This window comes from Lepidothrix coronata, unplaced genomic scaffold (genome assembly GCF_001604755.1).
Source record: "Lepidothrix coronata isolate B3197 unplaced genomic scaffold, Lepidothrix_coronata-1.0 Scaffold4, whole genome shotgun sequence".
NCBI classification, from domain to species: Eukaryota; Metazoa; Chordata; class Aves; order Passeriformes; family Pipridae; genus Lepidothrix; species Lepidothrix coronata.
In genome coordinates, this window is record NW_016690184.1 from 8,449,223 (window position 1) to 8,470,152 (window position 20,930).

A 20,930-nucleotide genomic window follows, 5' to 3' on the forward strand; every position below is an offset into this window, starting at 1 on the left:
TCAGGGGATATTTACTGGAGCGAGTTTTGAGAAATCTGAACTTTTTGCATCACATTATGGATCTTATTTAATCTTTGTGTGATTGGGCATCAGTGTTCCGACTTGGAACCAGGGCTTTCATACTAAAAACACTGTATAAAAAGTCAGGCTTTTCCTTTATTCACAGCCTGCAGCAGTGAAGTGATACGAGTTAACAATGGAAATCAATTTTTGCAAGTGCAGAGCCTGTATGAAATGTTTATATATGAAATATTTATCACAGAAAACAGGATTTATGCAGTGCTGCTCACCAGAGAGCAATCTTCTGCTTCTCATGATCTAATCAGCTTCAAGTAAAACAAGTTACATGATGTTAGGCAGCAGACACATGATATCCCCTGGTGGAGGGAAAAAGCCACCATTAACAGGACACATAGTATATGTTGTAATTGAATGTGACAGTCACAATTTATCAGAGCCCAAGGCTCAGAACATTACAGTGGAAGCTTCATAAAGAAGGAATGAGATATATTGATAAAGATAGCTTGGGAGGGATGGGAGGAGGAGAATCACTTTAGCATATGCACATAAATGATGACAAGCAACTGCACTTGGCTTAGCAAGTGGTTGTTCATCAGTTTTGCTCTGGTAACTCAATCTACACATTTATAGCCTAAAGTGCAAAATACACCTCATTAGCTGGGACCATTACACAAGGTGCTTTAAGCCAAGTGCTGAGGAGGTGTTGGAGACAATGGTGAAAAAAGAGAAGTGCCTTTACACACAGGTCACTCTGAACACTTTTAGTTTTAACGAAACAGAATTTCTTCCTTTTGAAATTACTATCAATTCCCTGTGAAGGAGCTTCCTGGGATGCTTTTCAGAAGGGGAATATGCTTCAAACTTAGTCTAGAGAACAATGCAGCCAATAGATGTCTACTCCTTTCAGAATCCTTCTGCAATTTGCCTTAGAGAAAGCAACTAAAGCATTTCATTTGCAACATGGTTCCATCTGACAAGCACTTCTTTCCACCACAAGTGTTGATATATAGCATCTGAAAATCACGTTCTACCACTTGTTCAGAATATGTCTTTGTCTCAACAGCAATGTAACAGGTCTGTATTAATAATTTAGCACACAATACAGAGAAAGAAAATGGGGGTGGAAGGACTCCTGGCCATGAGAAAATCAACTTCTGAACTACATTTCCTTCTTTTGGCAGTATTTTCATTCTTTTCCTCATGTATAAATTAATTTTGATCTTGCTTTCGGTCTGAATGAACAACCACTCACCCAGACTCAGTGTGTTGACTCAAAGCAGTTTATGTTATTTCTGGCTAAGACAGTTTCATATTTTGATCTGTGCTTTCAACTACGTTACTCACAACGTGCTATCTTTCCTTCCTTTCTACCACTTTGTACAGCAGAGCTTGCACAACCAACTTCCCTTCATATTAACTCCAGTAAGTAAAGAACCTTTACAGAAAGATAAACATATAAAGTTTAGAATTCATTAATAGTGCAATTGATGACTTTTTCTGAAATGACAGCATAAGAAGAAAGTCTCTGGGGTTTTGTTGGTCTTTTTTTCATTGTTTTCCTTCACTTTTAAATCACTTTGTCAATAGACCTCAAAGATGTTCTTAGGAGAAAAGCTACAACAAATCTATCTCAGTTATACTTCACAAGACTCAATCCAGGTAGTGAAATACTACAATCTTGTGAACAATTAGGCATCAATTCAAACTTAATATGGGTAAAAAAAAAGCTTTTATTTTTCCTTGCTCGTTCTTTCTTAGTTATTGCAGGCATTACTATTACTTTTATCATCACACAGGTCACTAACACAAACATCTTTCATTACAGCTACTTTGTCCTCACATTCAGACTGTGCAGGTAAAGATGTGGCTTGCACATACTTCACAAAGAATAAAGGTCGCTAAGAGAACTGGGTAGCTAAGTCTCAACAAGGTTCTCATTAACGCACTTCTTGATCACTGCAACCTCCACCCCTTCACCAATCTTAACAAATGCAAACTTGTTTTGCACATGCTCTTCAAGACATGGCCCAACAATCAGGTCTCTCCCTTTTTTTTACACATTAAATTTCTTGGGATATTTTCCCACTCCCTCTCCAGTCACTCCCGAAATACAAGCTGCCTTACTTTCAAGGCACTTCACACTCCAAAAAAGGTCTTTCATTCAGTACTGAAAGACTGGAGATAGTATTTAAATTCTACCACACACTTCTTGATTTTCATAGATGTATCTTTTTGGGTTTTATCAGGTTGATCCCATCCATTATATGAATTCTCTGTATCTATCCAGAAAACTACTTATTCACCTCTTTCAAAGCTATACTTTTTAATAGTACAGAAAAAACAGACATCTATTAAGATGCTGCTATGCTGATCAGTAATGTACCATTTTGCTCATGTTCTCCTATCTCACTGCCCATTTGCTGTCCTCCTCTTATTCTTAGCTTGTAAGTCATGCAAGGTAGGGAACACTTCAACAGTTTAGCAAAGAGAGGAGGCAAGTGATTCACCTTTTACAGAAGGTAGAGAGGGCAGACATATAGTTAGGACAAATAAGGAAATCTGTATGCACCACTTTTTTTTTTTTCCTGAGACAAAGAGACTTTTATTTATTGACATCCTTTAAAAATACCCCCAACATAAGTAGTATACACCTTGAACAACAGAATAAGTATAACTTAAACAACAGAAACTCATATTATGATATCTGCAAATAGCATAACTGGTAATGTTAAGTGATACATACAGAGGAAACACGGAAAACAAGTGTATATAATATCTGTGGTTTAAAAAAAACTTAAACATACCCGTGAGAAACCTTAACCCTAATTATCACATACACACCCTAAGCTGTGTGCATTCATGTATGTAAGCACAAACACTGTCAACTACAATCTTTGGCTCATTATCAAAACAAACAGGTGGGACAGCTGGTTCACTATGTATCAGTGATGAGACTCCTTCTGTAACTTGGCTGTATACTCACAGCCTCAAGCACCTACATTTTTTACTGTTAGGTGTTGACAATCATTAATATAAACAGTGTCCAAATTATACTTGTGTCCACAAGGCCTCTGAGCCCTAAGACTTAACTCACAACTCCAGAATACCTGTTGATGTGTATACAGTTGCCAGAACCTAAGTCCAGACATGAGTAAGGGCTTTCTGATGTTAAACACAAAGAACACCCCCAAAAAACTAGTAACTAACTAATAAAAAGGAAGAGATGCCAATCAGAAGCCAGCCCTATCTCATTCAGCCTGCTCCCCTAATCAATACATCTGCAAAAATGCAACTCAGAGCTAAGAGTAATGGCAATCTACTTAAGCAGCAGAATTTTAGGTAACTTGGAAGCACGTAAGCTACAAAGAAAAACTCACAACAACTTTTATTGACTCCTCAATTAGATAACACATAGTGACAATTACAGGTCCACTCATGAAACCTTAATTTTGCCATCACAAAAGAGGTATTTCTCAGTGGTTGTACAAATGTTATCCTGGCACTAAAATTTACTCAAAAGCAAGAGATATGCACTTTCTTCAGCACCTGGGTGTTCAGAAATAACAGAACTTGAACAATGCATATATAAAACAATTTACGTAATTAGATTGTCTGCCTCAAGAAAGTGCATCTATAAGTTTATCCAGGGCAGGAATCTATAATCATGTATTTCTTTATCTTTGCGTCTATGAATTTTTTGTATAAACTGCAAAAATACAAACGCTATACCTATATTTAGTTCAGGAATAAAAGAAAACACCCTTAGTTACAACAAGTGTATAGTATTAAAATAATTCCTATCCATCTTAAAAGTTTGAGGAATCTAGCTGTCACTATTTAAATATCAAGCTTAACCAAGTTTAGCAGCATTGGAACATTAAGTATAACAGGCAATTTTAGTTCTGTTTGCAATTCACTTTCCAATGCAATGTACTGACTACATTAGTAGTCTCTGCTGACTTAAGACAATACCTGGGAAAGATGCTACGCAACTTGATTCACTTCTTGTTATTAAAGATAAGAAGCACTGGAGCAAGAAGATAAGATATATATTAAAAAGTTAAAACTTAAACTTTCCATGTTTTCTGAATACAAACCAGTGCTACTTCTGGTGTGTCTGTAGTACTTTCATTAATGTAACAACAAGAGAAAATTTCTACATGTACATCTACTTACATTAAAGAACTTGGAGATTTCTTACTTGAACAGAACTCTTCAGAACTACTTCAAGAATTTGAATTTGTTAATTTTCTTTAAAGATACAATAACTAACAGCATAAATAATAAATTTTAGGAGCTGGGATACATAGGTTAAACTTTTTCAGTAAGATGAAGATTTAAAAACTTACCAGAATATAGGTTTTTCCATTATCCCCTTTTACAGTGAATCTAAATGTGCTTTTAGCAGAGGATAATTCCAAAAGACACTGAGCAACCATGCTCTGCACAAATTGAGACCTGTTTAAGAATGAACCACATATTATATGTTTTCATAACAGTTAAATGGGCAAAGTCATTCATATCAATGCACTACAGATACATGAGTATCTCCATACTGGCAATTTCACTATATCCTACAATTTTCTATTTCCTGCAACAGGAATTTTTTAACAGATCAGCATTCTAAATTGCTCCACATCCTTTATTTGGGCTGATACCAAATGTCAAATGCTGAATAAAAGCTTTCCCTTTACACATATGATCTTTACACAAAGTTTAGAACGATGCACGTATTTCAAATACAATTTACAAAAAGAGAGAACTGTGACTAATGGTAGTACATGATACAAGATAGATAGATCAGATTCTGTTTCATCTTAGTCTTAATTTCAAACTGAATTGCTTGAAATTTCAAAAATCTCAGTTCCAATTAAATATTTCAAGCTTTACTTAATTTAACTTTACATGATGTAACTTTCCATTTCCATAATTAGTCATCAGACGTCATGTAAGCTTAAATAGTTCAAAAAATAAGTATTTCATTTTGGTTTATCATCTGAATAGTGAGAGACTGTGACAAATTATACACAATCTCTCTCCTGTGTCACACACAAAGACGAGCAAACAGAACTGCATTTAGATGAATTCAAACTACATTACCTTTACAATGCTTAATTCTGGGATGATTACGTAAAATTGCACTGTTAATTACATGTAATTATTCAAGAAACTACAACATTAGAGCATTTCTAGCATCCTTTCTAAAACATACACATGAGCAAATTACCTGATTTTTTTTTTTGTTACCTTGGTATTGGGCTGAAACTTCCCTCAGATGGTTGAATAATCACCTCGGTGACATAATATTTAATGGTATCTAAAATGACAAAAACATTTTTGAAGTATAATAGAATAACCAACTTGTTAAGATTAGACTATAAGACAGCCTATCGCTAAACTAATTAAACATTTGTTCAGTACTCCATTAAGAAGTGCAGCAGACGGTCAAATTCTGCTTTGGTTTGTAGGAGGTGAAGCAACCATAACAAAAAACCTACATTACCTGAAGAAAACTGTTCTGAGCTAATTACATGATCAGCAATTTATCATTCATATTGATCTTTGTTAACGCTGGGAACAATCACCTTGAAACAAAGCAAGAGCTCAAGCCAAACCTGAAAGATGAATTGAAAGGACTTCCCTAAAGCACTGAGATCAGCATAGCTTACATAAGTATTTTAGTACCCTCTGCTGCTCAGTAATGCTGCAGTGAATCACAAGAGACAGTTTTAATAACAGCACACACAGGGGAATAATTTTCTTCTTTGCTTAAAGAACAGAATGGAACTTCTTTCCAAAAATCACACTTACTCAACACTAGCACTGCATACATTCTGAGTTTCAACGTTCACCAAAAGCTTCACTAAGACAGCCTTTAACACTAAATGTAAGTGCTTGAGGACATAATTTAATCCCCATCAATAAAGTCAGGTCAAAGACGATCATATTGAAGATCTGGGTCTACGCTGCAAACATAGCCTATGAGAGGGCCAGCAAAACAGGTTAAATATAGAGAGTAATAAATACATTCTACTAAGCCTTAGCATGTGAACAGCTGGAAGATTCATCGGTTCCATAAATTTTAAGGGTGAAAAGGATCATCTCATCTGATCTCTGTCCACACGTACCATTAAAACTAGATGAAAGTAAGCATTTCAGGAAAACACTTAATGTGTTTTAAAGACTCCAAAGGCTTGGTAATCCAATCCCTTCTCTAGATAAGTACTAGATAACTTTTTAAATTATCTTCACTGTTAGGAAATTATATTTTACCTCTAAGTTTAACTTAGTCTTCTCCATGCTGTACTAGTCTGAGGAGACAGGAGGAAAATAAAGTTCAGTCCCTTTAGTTCCTCACCCATTACCCTGACTAAGGAATTAGTGCTACTGCTACAAAGGTATTGAGAATTCAGGAGATATTTGCTAGCAGAGAGACAGAAGGTGTGATTTCCCAAGAAAAAAATCATACAAGTGTCTGTGGGTAGAGTTGGGGAGAAATTCAAATCCAAATGTGGCCTCCACAGCTACACCACTCTAATCCTGCTTTATCGTCAAGGCACTGATATCTGCTCAGGAGGAAGTACCAAACCATGACAGTCAAGTTTGCTCTCTAGTCCCTTTTCACAGAGATGGTTCTGCCTAGACTTATACCATATATTGCTGGTTAGTTTGTCTGTTCTTTGAACTCTACCTAAATTTCCTACAGTACTGAACAAGCGTGGTCAAAACAATGGATATGCTATCTAACTTCAGCTATGTGCAGAGTCCACACCAAATCCATGCACAGTGTTTGCCTTTATCTATTCCCATCGATTATATCAGTCATATCAATTACTGGGTGCTACAACCATCTGAAGGCTTAGATTAAGGCATCTATTACTCATGACCCTATTATTCATGCTCTTTTCCAAGCACTCCTTTCCCAAAGTCACATCCTCCTTTGGAGGCTTTCAAACATTTTACCTTAAACTTGGTTTTATTAAAGCCCGTGTTGTTCAGATCCCTGTACAGGACAATCAGAACGTTCTGTACAGAAGACCTTCTGTCTTCCATCACCTCGTGACTTACTTCTAAAACAGGCTTTGCATTTTCTGAGAAGTTTTTATATTCACCAGATCTCTGAACTGAAAGAGGCTCACACTGACTGATGCAGTGGAGTAGAGGGAGAACGAAAGAATGAACCCTGCTACTAACAGTCTTATCATTGCTTCTCTCCTGTTAATAGCTGAATTTTAAATACGACCAGATCTTTAGACTACTTCTGGTAGACCCTGCTGATTCATTATAATTACACTTTTAAACCATCATCTCATCATCAAACGAGGATGAGACATAACCTGTTTCTTTGACAAGGCTTTCTTCCCACAAAATCAGGCTGTTAGCAACCATATCTTCAGCTTCTAGTTCTGTGTTGATCAAGTTCTGAATTAGCCTCTCAATTATTCCGTAGAACTGACAGGAAAATAAACAACCTGTAATTTCTCAAGGCTCCTTTTTTACCGAGCTTCCTAATAAACTGGAATCATGCATTGAGTCTTCCAAAGCTTTGAAATTAGCCAAATATGCCACAGAAACAAGGATGAGGAAAATCCCTGCTGAAAGTCACTTTCAAGGTCTAACAGTGGAATAAACAACCTCATCTGTTCCAGAAGGAAATGGGATGAACACACAGGAATCAGCCCTGCAGCTTACTGATAAAACTACTTTCCTTCAGAGTTTTTAACCTCCAGTGCTCAATGGTTGATGCAGTCAAGTCTAGTTTTGTTTGCACACTCATACCTGACGATATTGTTTCTCCCAGCATTTTCTTGCAGCGCTTACAAATTACTCTGGTATTTTCCTTTGATTTCTGTAGGACAAAGAAATATAATTTAAATGTCTCTCTGATATTCTGAAAAAGGAATGCATAATTGTAATATAATCTACAGAGTAGACAGCAAACTTCATACTTCTTTCTGTTCTCTTTATGTTTACATGCACACAGATTTGCCTTCACTACTTCAGCTCTCTATAGCTGGACTTGCTTGCAAGTTTCATACTAGTTTTAAAATCTGGCAATATATCCTGACCTCACAGCAAAATAATGCACATGAAATGAAGTAATGCATAATATGTACATAAAATCGTATGATGCAAAGTGAATACCATTACTCGGTAAAAAGTTCTAGCCACTCTGGACAGTTTTATATGAGTCAAATACCAATTCAACATTCAGCAGATAGTAGAAAATGTCCACAGATTGTTTTGAGTTAGTGGAAAAGAGCTGAGGAACACAATATAGCATGATATTCCAGAAAGATGCAGTCTATTCTGTTCTTGAACAACCTTTCTCCCTCAATTCAAGCAGAAACAGAAAAGGTATTGACAAAGAATAATTGTCAGAGGCGCAAAACATTCTCCATATGTGGCAAGAAAATACACGTAATAGAAGGAAGCACAGAAGACAGAAAACTGAAGGCTATCACTGAGATACATAAAATCACTAATGTTTAGGAAAAGCTGAATAGAAAGAAAAAACATTTGCTCTCATAGCTCATGCCATAAAATTTTAGAATCACAGCATCAACTAAGTTGGAAAAGACCTCTGAGATCATCGAGTTCTGTTTGCATCAAAGAAAAGGAAAGCATTTGTCAGACAATGCATAATATAGTTTGGTACTCCCTATAGGAAAGTATTTTTCATAGTGAAAATATACACAAGTTCAGAAAGTCTTCAAAAATTCAGAGGAAATGTTCATCAAGGTCTTATTAAAAATAAAAAATGTGGATAACTGTATTTAGTTCAAGGAGTCTCTACAATCTCCAAAACATAACTCAATACTTGCCTTACTCTTATGTATCCATTACTGCCCTTTGAAAAAGATCTCCTTTCAGCATGAAATCTGCCCTATAACACTCCTGCTAATTACAGTGTTAATATTTAAATTCAGTATCAAACAAGTAAACACAACTCCTACTTTAATCCAGAGTCCAAAACTGGTTCTGTGTGGGCTTACTAACCTGGATGTAGCACGCTACAGCTCTGGTCTGAAAGCAGTACATATATATAACGTCTGTAACGGTCACAAATGACAAATCAAACTAAATGGCCCAGGGAGAGCCCAAGAGCTGACTACGTTGGAACTACAGCCCCCTTGTTATGGAGATCAGAAGAAATATCTGGTTCATATATATATGCAGTTACCCCCTTTCCCAATTCCCACCTTGCTACTCCTCTCAAACATACACAGTAAAATCACTTGCTTGATGTGAAAAACAAGGATAAGTAGACAAGGTTTTGTGAATACCAGTATTTGAGACAGGTACAAATACCGCATAGTACAAGTATAGAATATATACAGTACTTCCTTGAAAGCTACAACTTGAGTATTTTTTTCTGACTACAGTTACAGATGCTGGCTGAGAACTGTGCAGTACGGTACTAAAAAAACACCACTACCTCATTGGATCATGCTTCAATGGAAAAAGCAACAGTTCTAGCCTGACTAATTAAATCAATATATCTATTTGACAACTTGCAGCTGCTGGCAATCTGCAGGTGGAGGTGGATCACAAGCCTAATATTTTCTGTTTCTATTCCTAAGGATCCCTGATATGGTGTCAGGGAAAAAGAGTTTCCCCAAGAGATACTATTAGGATGCTGCAATACCATGTGACATTTAAAAACTATGTTACACTGGAAGACTAATAGATGTGAAAAATATGTTTGCAGTGGACGGATGCTGTCTTGGTCCCACTGGAGTCTGGAAAACATTGTTTAAGCATCTCTGGTACATTCCTGCTACTATTTTGGTCATAGGCGAACACTTCCCAAAGAACTGCAATGCAATTAGAAAAGAACTTTCATACTGGGGCAGGCTGCAACAAAATTATCTGAAATGAAAACATTTATGCCAGTAGCAATCCGTCTTGCTTGTAACTTTCTATTACTTATATTATGGAAGAATTTTCTCCTTCAGTAGGAGGGTTTTTTCCTTAATAGTCCAGTTTCTGCTGGATCTTAAGAGTTTTGCTCATTTGCTTGGCAACTGAGTGATGCTGGAAATAAGCAAACACAGAAATGAGAATTCACTGCTAGTATGAAAGATGTAGAAAGAGGGATTTGACACAAACAAGCAATACATTCTCAATTATTTTTTTTTTTTTTAGCTTTATAAAGACTTGGGAAAATCAGAACGTGTTATGATTTCAGATGTGGCTGTCTTACGTTCCTAGGACACAGTAAGGACATTGAGTTTCTTTGACTGTTCTGTCTAGAGAAGGGGACCTGACATCCCACATTATAGCTCTTCATGTTGACGTTTCTGAGGCATTTAAGGAAGCAAACATGAAAATTCATTACACTAAACTACTATAGTATGCCTCTGACATAAAACAGCCTTCTCCCTCATTTAAAAGTCCTTCTGTTATCCTGGTGTGACTCACATCTCTGTAACATCTTTGTTCTGCATCCTTTTATTATGTGTTTGTCTCAAAAACAATCCTTTGCTGCCAAACATTCTCTTTGACTGATGAAGAAGTGTGCAATATGAACTCCACACACCATGCCTCTTCCCATATTTGTTCCTGTTCTTCTAAGATCTCTTTTAAGACTGCTGAAATGTGAGAATTCATTTTGGGGACCTCTGGCAGAAAGCATTGTCCTCTTTGAAATTCATAATCTTCTACTCCACCTCCTTCTTAAGGAAACTTAGAAGAAATAACTCCAATTGTCACAGAGTTAATCCAAATTAATCTGCTTCTCCCATGCTGATATCCTTTCAGGGTACCAGTCCTTATTTTCCCCTCCTCATATTCTGCTTTTCAAAGAACAATGGAACAAGAAACGAAGGGGACCACAGCAGTAAGAGCTGGAGATACGGACTATAGGACAAAACTGTTCCCCAGGCATTGCACCAGCAACCACTGAATTGTGAGAATTTTACTGGGGATAATACAAATCACTAATAAGCAGCAGCAGCAGCAGATGGAAATCAGGGTCTCTGGTGTTAGTTCTCAACAGATTAAAAGTTTCACGCTGGGAATCTGGATATAGAAAGTCATCAGTTGCTACAGACACAAACTGCCAAGGTTGCAGTGGTTCCCATAATTGTAGAAGGATTTCAATAGTTAGGTTTAATACTTGGTATTGTGAGAAAATACAGCATCTTCAGGCCCAACCATTGTCAGCATAAACGCAGACAAGCTTTATGGAAATGTAGGCTTTGATGAACTAAATTCCTAGATGTTCTTCTGGCAGAAGAAAAGATTACTGCTTGAAATTTTATACACATGCTATACCTCCAGGACGAGTAAAGCATTGAATTTTCTTTCTTCATGGGTTTTATCCTGCCATTGAAACATCAGCATTCCTAAAAATGTTTTTTCCCTGGAAACAACAAATTTTGACATTTCTGAGCCAAATGATAGCCTTGTTCCTAGAGACTCAGCTGATGAATATATCCCATCCTGGAACACCTCAGAAACATCCACACAAAGAGCTAGAATGTGACATGGCAGGCCCCCTCTCTAGACAGAACAGTCAAACAAACTCAATTTCCTTCTAAGAAGACAGCCACATCTGAACCCATAACACATTTCTAAGTCTTTCTAAAGCAAAAAAAAAAGAAAAAAAATTCCCACCTTCCTGTGATCATATTTATGGTTATGCATCCAGTCATAGTTTGAAAAGAAAAATAATTGTTACTCCAGTTTCCTCCTCATTCTTTGCTCCACTATCCTTTGACAAACACCTAACCCATTACAGTTATTATCTTACTAAATTTCAATGCCCTTCTGCCCTTCACTCGGGATATTTTTGGGGGAAAACTTTTGCGTTTAGAACTGCATAAATGTAAACCTTCTAATTCAGTTTATAGGACAAAAGTCTTCTTGCATATCTAGGTCAATATCAAGACTGTGCTGTGAGATTAAAAAACGTAAAACATAGCATAGAATATTTTCTGGTTTCTGTACAACTGGATGTCAAGAACTCTCAATGACCTTCAAAACAGCTTTGTAATACATGCAAGTTAAACAAGCCAGGAAATAAAAAAATGTACTTTATAATTAAAAAAGTCTAAATGCATTCACCTGAGAATTATATTAAGAAAATACTTTACCAAGTTGAAGCCACTCTGCGAAGCATGGTGTCCAGTCTCTGAGCAGCACGTGAGAGATTCAGGCACATGTGATTCATTTCCTGAATTCAACATAAAAAAAGTGTCTCCAAGAAAACAGTCATCATGCTGAGGGCGCAAAGTGCTTCTGGCAAAGGGGTTAGGGTGACAACACCACTCTTCAACTAAATCATTCCAGTTTTCACTCGGTAGAGGAAGAACTCTAAGAAATTTCCTAAGAGGGAACAAGAAACAAGCATTTCAATATATTATAATTCTTTTCTAAGATATTAAAAGAGAGCTTAGACTCCTGACGAAGAGGGGGAGGAAGGAGAAGTATGGCATTTTCTCAAAAGAAATACTTGACTCTCTTTTCAGTCAAAGGCACTTTCTTTGGGTGAATTCTGAGAAAGCCATGGCTGAGTGTTTCCTGCCAAGTTTGTGATAAAACATTTCCCAAGGGTGAATCTGAACTGATTATAAGGCAGAATTTGGTATAGTCTTATCTTGAAATTAATCATATGTAAAAAATAAAACAGTTCTACCCAATCATGCAAAATATAGCAATGGGCATTTTGCAATTACACTTATTATTACTTGCACCAAATGTTGATATAAAACCAACAGAAACAGACTCATGCTACAGCAAGATTCAGCATGTACTTTGAAGCCCTTCAGAGTCAGATACCAGACTTTGAAAAAGGTAAATCCTGACAAAAATACCACAGTACATCTTCATTAAAAAAACAGAAACAAACAAAACAACAAACAAAGGATAATGCAATCTTAATTCAGATTCCAGTACCCAGATCCAACTTTCAGAAGTCACATTAAAAAAAACACAAATCCCTTTCTCCTGGGTAGCTGTAGGACCAAGGATGCTGCTTCAGGACATACCAGACTTTGCCTTTGTTATCAGTTGTACTGGGTTTGCATTTTCTGCTCTCTTCCTAGTTTCCTTAAATGCTTTCCTTTTGTTCCCCTAGTTATTCTGCTGTCACCTGAAACTTTTACAGAGTTTCTTGATTCTACTTCTTACTTTAAACTTGCAAATACGACTTTGCTTATGGTACTACTCTGCAAATAAAAACACAGCTGCTAAGCCAATAGTTAGACATCTCCCTTTCTTGCAGTTCCCAAACTAATCTTTTCTGAGGATGTCAATTCTTCCCATTGTAGTTTCTTGTCCCTTTTGAATTGTTCAATAAGTAAAATCTTTTATCAAAAAATCCTTCCTTCTAGATCGACAATACATTTTAAACTGTGCTTGCCCTACCCGCAGATGAAAGTTGGAATAACTCGTCCTCTGATCCAGCTTTAACATAACTAAGATAACCTCTCAGCACTACCCATCTCTATCTTCATTTTCTGTGTTCTTATGTATTGCCTGAGATACAACCCAGTACTGCCAAGGTGAGGCTTTAATTCTGGTATTAGCCTAATGACTCATTCTTCACCAGCCTTCACAATTAGTTCCAATTCCTGGACTCACACTGTAAATAAAAAACTACGAATTGCTCTTTACACTAAAGAACAAATAGCTGGTATTGCTCAGCAACGTTTTTACAAGAGTTACATACAGGAGAAAAAAAAGCCAGAGACTACCTTAAGCTGCATACTGAAGCTGTCTCTATTCATTACATCACCCTTTCTTTAGCCTCTCACAGTCTAAAGCATCAGGATCTTCACTTCTTTTCCAACAAAAGCAGTTGCTCCAATCAGTAGGAATTTCCTAAACAGACTCTCTTAACTTTGAGCTATACCGAAAATACAGCATTTCCACTATATTTTAGGCTTTCACCACTCATAGGCAGGAAGTCACATCCTTCATCATCAGAACTGGAAAAAGGTAACACTAACGAAAATGTAGTTTTCTGGAAAAACAAACAAACGAAAACAACTTGAGGTTCACTGGGTGCTGACTAAACTGAGGCTGCTAAACACAGTGATAAAACCTAGTAGACAGGGGGACTTATGTCCCCAAACTTGCTCCTAATAACAACTGAGATTCTACTTAAAAATAGTCACCTAGGCTGCCTTCATGGTCAGAGCAACAAACAGTTTTTAGGCTGGGACCCTTCCCCTGTGCAGCTGAGGAGGGGAGTAACAGAGCAGTTTTGGTGGGCACCTGGCATCCACCCACCACAAACCTTTAAGAATTTCTTCATGACAGAAATAAAGCCTTAAAGAATTATTTTATATGTGAGCTATACTTAGCCCACCTGGAAGGAGAGAAAGAAAAATGAAAGTATCTCAAATTCTTTGCAGTTCTTACATCGCGGAAGAAAACAAAAATCTAATCACTTCCTCTAACATGGATAATGTGAGAGTAATGGAGAAGAATCAGAGAACATCCCCCCAACCTCTGAAGAACAATCAGATTCAAAGAAGGAAACGGACTGAACAAGAGGATTTCAGAAAATGCACAGTCAATTTTCTTGCACCAAGGAAGGTTTACTTACATTTAAACCATTCCTAATATATTTGTCTAATCTAGCCTTTAAAATGATGGCTGCTTACACAGTCTTTTTAACAGTAAAACATAAGCTTTAGAATAGGTTTGTGGCAGGTTTGGATTTTTTTTCATTTTTAACCTGAATTGCTCTTGCTTCAGCTGAAGACTACTGGCACCTTCTTTGCATTAACTTCTTTGATATTGGAAGAGTCTTATGTCTTCTCCACAACTTTATCTAAACTAAATCCCATTTATTTCAATTTATTCTCAAAGATATCATTTTCTAGATCTCAGGTTTTTCTTATTACAGATCCTTTTCTAGTAATTTACACTTTAATAAAGTTGTCCTTCACACAGTTATGTAATTTCAATCCCTCCACCTGTGTTGCCACTGTCATACTTAACTCTCCCCAAAGAAATGAACACATGAATTTAGTAGCTGAAACTTCTGACTATGCTACTCTCTTCCTTTTGGAAATGCTGGGACAGAAAGTGTTGGATACACTGGCAGTTCCACTCTTCTACCCTTGTCTTAGTCTTTTTTATTGGCAACATTCAAGGGGCTCAGAGGTTCCCTGCAAGAAGAAATGCCAAGTAAAGAGCCATGAACACGCGGGGTTTTTTCCTTTCTCAAAAATTCTGCTTGCATTATATTACAGGATTCAGAACCAAAAGATTTAAACTCCATGCATATGAATTTGATGTGCTGAAATTCAAAAAACACCCACTGAGATATGAAAATATAAAAGTGCAGTATGTTTTGAAAGCAAACACTACTGACTAGAAATTAGAAGTTTCACTACTCTGCAAATGTATCAAAATAAGAGTTATTACTAGATTTTCTGATGAGAAAGAGAATTTCTGATTTCAGAAGAGAAAGCCAAAAAAATCCTCATTCAGTTACATTCAGGCTAGCCATAAGTCTACACCTATGACAAGAAAGTAACAAAGTATTAGAAGTCACACAGATCACAAAAGGCTGTAAGCACATCTGTAACAATTCTCATATATACAACTGAAGCTGTCAAAATTGTTCATCAAAAGAGCCAGATAATGCAGCAGCTTTTTACCGAAATTCTCATTCACTCTGCAGACTTCGTAAGGAACAGAGAAGAGGCCGAGTCACACCTCTAAGACAGAGCTCCTGTGTTCTCCAAATTCAGCACCCCAGAACCATGTGGAGGTAGGATTTGGTCAACATTCCCATTCTGAGCAGCCACTCTATAATTACAGCACAATGACTGAAGGACATTTACAAGATACTGCAAAGAACAGAAGAGGATGCCTGAAGTGCAGAGGAAGAAAGAAATCAAGAATTAAATGAATGGTTAAAAACTGCTTCAGGCAATTTTGCTTTTTGTCATTCATAGTGCTTCAAATGTGTTCTTGTCTATCAATGTCAAAACAAATAACTTTTAGCATCCTCTAAGTAGACAAAATAACGTGAATACGAATCACTATGGCACTTATTGCTATAAGTACAAGACACTGCAGTACTCACCGGTCTTTTACTATGATGTCACCACAGGACTGACAGTAAAAGACGTATTTCTTGTGGGGTTTCAGGCTTTCCCTCAAAGTAAAAGCCAGATCTATTAATAAAAGCAAACGTATTAATCTTCAAAAAACTGTATAAAATTTTCAGTCACTTGTACAGAAAAATCCTGCCAAATACCTCAAACCAAGAAAGAGAAATCTAACAAACAATGCAAGATGCTGACATTTGAAACACAACCTTCATTTATTTACCTGTAGAAACAAGTATCTAGATTGAGGAAAAACTTGCCATCTCCACCTCATGCTTCATATTGCTGAATAGGAACTGTATATGTGAACAATAATTTTCAAGGTGCAAATCCTCTCCACAGGGGGAGTTGAGATACAGATATCATTAGCGAGGTTGTATAAATCAAAATTCAGTGCCACTCTTTTGTAATGATATTTCTGATACTCAATGTCTCTGCAATATGAGGATACACCCCAATACGTAACACAAAGTAGTCAGGACAGGGAGCAGAGGGAGGCACCAGTTTTAAATTTTCAGGCATATAAGAGGCCAGCCACTGTAGTACCAGTCCAGGAAAAGATAGTGAGCAACGGCCTCTGCAGGCCAGCAAAGCAAAAACAGTCTCACAAAAGCCTGCTCAGACAACTTTTCCAAATTAAAGAAGAAGCTATAAAAGCCTCCACAATTATCCAACAATATTAAGTGGAAGAAAAGTAAGACTTTAAGCCAAGCTCTATGTATGAACATGCTCTGCATCGCCCACTTCCTCAAATTTAAGAACCAAAGTATATTCCCAGCACTGGCATTCAGTACTTAAAATTTAGGATTCAACCACAAGAGAAAAGTACTTTAAAAGGTTCCAGAATTTCATGTAAGAGACAACTGGTTTTGCATAACAATATTAGCATTAAAGGCTAACTAAGATTTTCCAATATATACGTTGATTACCCTCTGGTTCACAGACACGTTTTTCACTAGTATGAATTTCCAAGGTAAATTTTTAAAACTTCATCACTGGTCTCCTCAAGCATGTCTCATTAATAGGACACACTAAATAATTTTAGTATAATCGAATTTTTAAAGCACATGCATAATTACAGATTAACGTAAAGATACAACCTCAGCATATCCTAAAATCAACAGAGCATTCCAGTGCATTTCTGGTGCTGAAATCATTACTGTATATCACACACTTTATTGGCCATTGTTACTTTAAAATCACAGAATGGCAATTTTGTGTTATTTAATATATATTTCTGTGTCACATCATATGCCATGAATCTAAACATATTGAGCTTCAATGCCAGGACGAAAGAAAGCACCAGCTGTACTACCATGTTTTCTATTTATTGCAAAGACATTCTAGACCTGAATTAGCATCATGGAAGTAAAGAAGGTAACTTTGCAGATTTTACCTATGCCATTAACCTATGCAAACCCCAGCTATGAGAACAAAGAGCCTCAACAAAAACCCACAATCCTTTATGATTAAGCGGTCAGGGATGGACAACCTTAGTCTGACAGCCTGGATGAATCAGATTACAGCATTTTTGTAGTGATAGGACAAGGACTAATAGGTACAAATGGAAAGAGGGGAAATTCATGTCACATATTAAGAAAAAATTCTTTATTGTGAGACACCCAGAAGAGGTTACCCCCAGTGGATGCCCCATTCCTGGAAGTGTTCAAGGCCAGGTTGAATGAGGCCTTGAGCAACCTGGTCTAGTAAGAGGTGTCTCTGCCCATGGCAAGGGGGGGTTGGGACAAGACGATCTTTAAGGTCTCTTCCAACCCCTTAATATTTTATGATCTTCAGCTACTAAACATGAAACAGAAATGAAATAATTCAGAAGTACTACGGGGAAGCATAGGTGGAGGAATTGATTCTCAAAACTCCTACAGTCCACGTTTTCCTTTTGTTACGCCATTCTAATTGCACTTCAATATTTTAAAAGTGACAAGTCCATTAAATTTTTCTCAGTTCCTATTTACGCCTTCAAGTCAGAGCTAACACAGCCTTTGAGAAACAGCAACAACACACACTCAGCGCGAACCACTGGCTTCAGGCTGAGGGGCGGACTGACAGTGGGAAGAATCAGGGGTGTTTTTTCTATAGAACCTACGCTAAAAAGCCCTTCAGTTGAACCCGCGCTGTTTCACACCCCCCCTCACAACGTTTTTGATGGCCGGCCCCAGCCGCGCCCCCGCCCCACCCTCACCGGCAGGGGGCGGAGGGCGGCGCAGGCGCACGCGCAGGTGCAGTCCGTCCCCGGGGAGGCGGCGGAGCCCGCGGCACGAGGACGGCGCCAGCCTGACCCCTGCCGGCAGCGCTGCCGGGGCGCAGCTCCCGCTGCTCCGCACTTCCAGGGAATCCGCTGACACCGACACCTCCACCGGCGTGCCCGGATCCTCCGCCGACGCGCTGGGGAGGAAAAGGAACGGCGTTTGCCTCGGGAAGGGGCCGTCAGGCCGAGCTGCTGCTTGACACGGGCCGGCCTGCAGCTCTCCCGCGGCCCGAGTCGCGCCCCGGAACCCATGCGGTGAACCGAGGTCTCTCGTGGGAGCGAGGAGCAACCGAGAGAAATAAACTACCGTTCTCAGGAAGCATTTATTTGCACACTAGCCCGGGCTGTGCCGAGCCGCACAGGCAGACGAGAGCGGAGGGAGGCGCTCGTACACAACCCGTTCCCCCTCGTTCAAGGCTCAGGACGCCAAAAGCCAAGCCCGCCGTCCCCGCGCCGCGCCCCCGCCTTCCCCGCACGGCCCGAGCGGCGGCGGGCGGGCAGCGCCCCCGCACTACCGGATAACCAGCAACGCGCTCTGCGTCCCCCGCCTGATCTCCATGAGGAACCCTCCCGCCATGCCGGCACCGCGCAGCTCCAGGCACCGCGCAGGAAGCGGCCGCGCTCGCGGCCGGCGCAGGCGCGAGGCCCCCTTTCCCGTCACAGCGCCGCCTGCATGGAATCATAGAATGACAGAATCCTGTAAGATCATCTAGTCCAAACGTCCTCCCAGCACTATCACTGTAATCCCTACACCCCTAAACCATATCACCAGAGCCAGATCCAGATGCCTCTTAAACAATCCAGGGGATGGTGACTCCACCACCTCCCTGGGCAATCTATTCCAGTACCTCGCCACAGTAACACAGAAAAATTTTTTTCTAGTATCTAATCTGGATCTCGCCTGTCTCGGTTTAAGGCCATTTCCTCTTGTCCTTTTACTGAACGCACAGTAGAAGAGACCAGCCCCCACAACCTCCTTTCACGCAGTTGTGGAGAGTGATGAGGTGCCCCCTGAGCCTCCTCAAGACTAAACAAGCTTGCTGCTCCTCATAAGACGTGTTTTGTAGACCCCTCACTATCCTTATTGCCCTTCTTTGGACACACTCCAGCACTTCGATGTCCTTTTTAAAGTGAGGGGCCCAAAACTGAACGTAGTACTCGAGGTGCAGCCTCACAAGTGCCAAGTACAGGATCACTTCCCTAGTACTGCTGGTTACACCTGGGCACACTGCTGGATCATATTGAGCCGGCTGTCACCCAGCACTCCTAAGTCCCTTTCAGCTAAACAGCTATTGCCAAACAGTGTTTGCACACTGCCAAGGCCTCTTTGGTGTCTCCCTCTGAACCCCCCAGTAAGTAGGCTGGTGATGGGCAAGAGGCTGGGGCAGGGGGAAAGGTAGGATAGCTGACTTGAATTGACCAGTGATATTCCATAGCATGTAATGTCATGCTTGGCAGTCAAAACTGGAGTGTAGTCTTTCCAAAGTGGACATTGCTCAGAGACTGGCTGGGCATCATTGCTCTAGTTGTGGGAGGTGGTGAGTGATTGTATGTTTGGTTGGGGTTTTTTTTAAACTCTGTTCTTCACTTACTAAATCATCACTATCTCAACCCACAACTTTTCTTGCTTTTGCTCTTCTGGTTCTCCCTCTGTGCAGCAGTGAGCTAGCAGTGGGCTGGGGTCACCCCACCACACCTGCAAAGTTCAGACTGAGCAGTGGCCTCTGCTGAGCCAGGATCCCCAGTCAGCACTGGGTACTGTGTCCTGTGGTGTATCACTGCACCACCACTTACCTCCTGCCTTGTGAACAAACCCCTCTCCACCCTTTCTCACAGCTTTGCAAGTCTGCCTGAATTCCTCCTAGTCCATGTTCACCCAGCTCTTGAATGCTGTCACATTGCACTCATAACAACTGGACACTCAGCACAAGCAGCTGCTGCTCTGGGGTGAGGCTTCCTACTGCCTCTCATGAGGTCTTTTATCAAGAGACCGTAAGCCCACTCTGACACCCCTGTGTGACTGTTCTTAGCTTATGAGCACCGTCACGACTGCACACTTCATCCAGCATGCCAGCTTCACAGTATATAGGAAGCTGATGGTCAGTATTCAAGGACACCAAGGAAAGAAGCTTTTGCTTTGAAACAAGGACTGTTTCTGCATTGTTAATGCTTACTTTTTATGAAAGTCACAAGACCCTCTGCAGTTGCAGTTAGTTGAAAACATGATCTGTAAAGCTTTAAGCAAAAAAGCAAATTTGCGCATGCTAATTTTACAGCAATTTACTATAGAAGTCATGACTACTTTGAAGTATTCTTAGTCCTTGGAGTTATCAATACCAAGTAGGAGAGTCCCAAAGAAGCAGATGGAGCAACGTTAGATTTTGTGGGAAAAATACAGCAGATAATAGTCAACTCAACTGTCTCAACCAAGTTTTGTTGTTTTTTACAAAGCATGGATTTATTGGAGAATTCTAAAATGCAGACTATACTGTCTACATGCTGTTTGGAGTGTGGTGTTTGGGGATTTTGCTGTTGTTTCCTTTTTTAAGGAAGAAAAAAATTTG

The 20,930-nt window shown here is 39.2% G+C and overlaps 1 protein-coding gene across 5 annotated transcripts in view; it reads right to left on the minus strand.

Moving 5' to 3' along the window:
- UBE3D (ubiquitin protein ligase E3D) overlaps positions 1-19,008 on the minus strand; it is an 81,398-nt gene extending 62,390 nt beyond the window's left edge. For all 5 annotated transcript variants that reach the window (XM_017825047.1, XM_017825027.1, XM_017825017.1 and 2 more), the window contains exons 1-7: positions 18,882-19,008; positions 18,301-18,503; positions 16,076-16,166; positions 12,123-12,354; positions 7,801-7,870; positions 5,269-5,338; positions 4,371-4,479 (exon numbers count right to left, since the gene is read on the minus strand). In XM_017825047.1, coding sequence (XP_017680536.1) covers positions 4,371-4,479; positions 5,269-5,338; positions 7,801-7,870; positions 12,123-12,354; positions 16,076-16,166; positions 18,301-18,503; positions 18,882-18,943 — 837 coding nt within the window. In that variant the 5' untranslated portion in view covers positions 18,944-19,008. The remainder of the gene's footprint in view (positions 1-4,370; positions 4,480-5,268; positions 5,339-7,800; positions 7,871-12,122; positions 12,355-16,075; positions 16,167-18,300; positions 18,504-18,881) is intronic.
- Between the last annotated feature and the right edge of the window lie 1,922 nt (positions 19,009-20,930).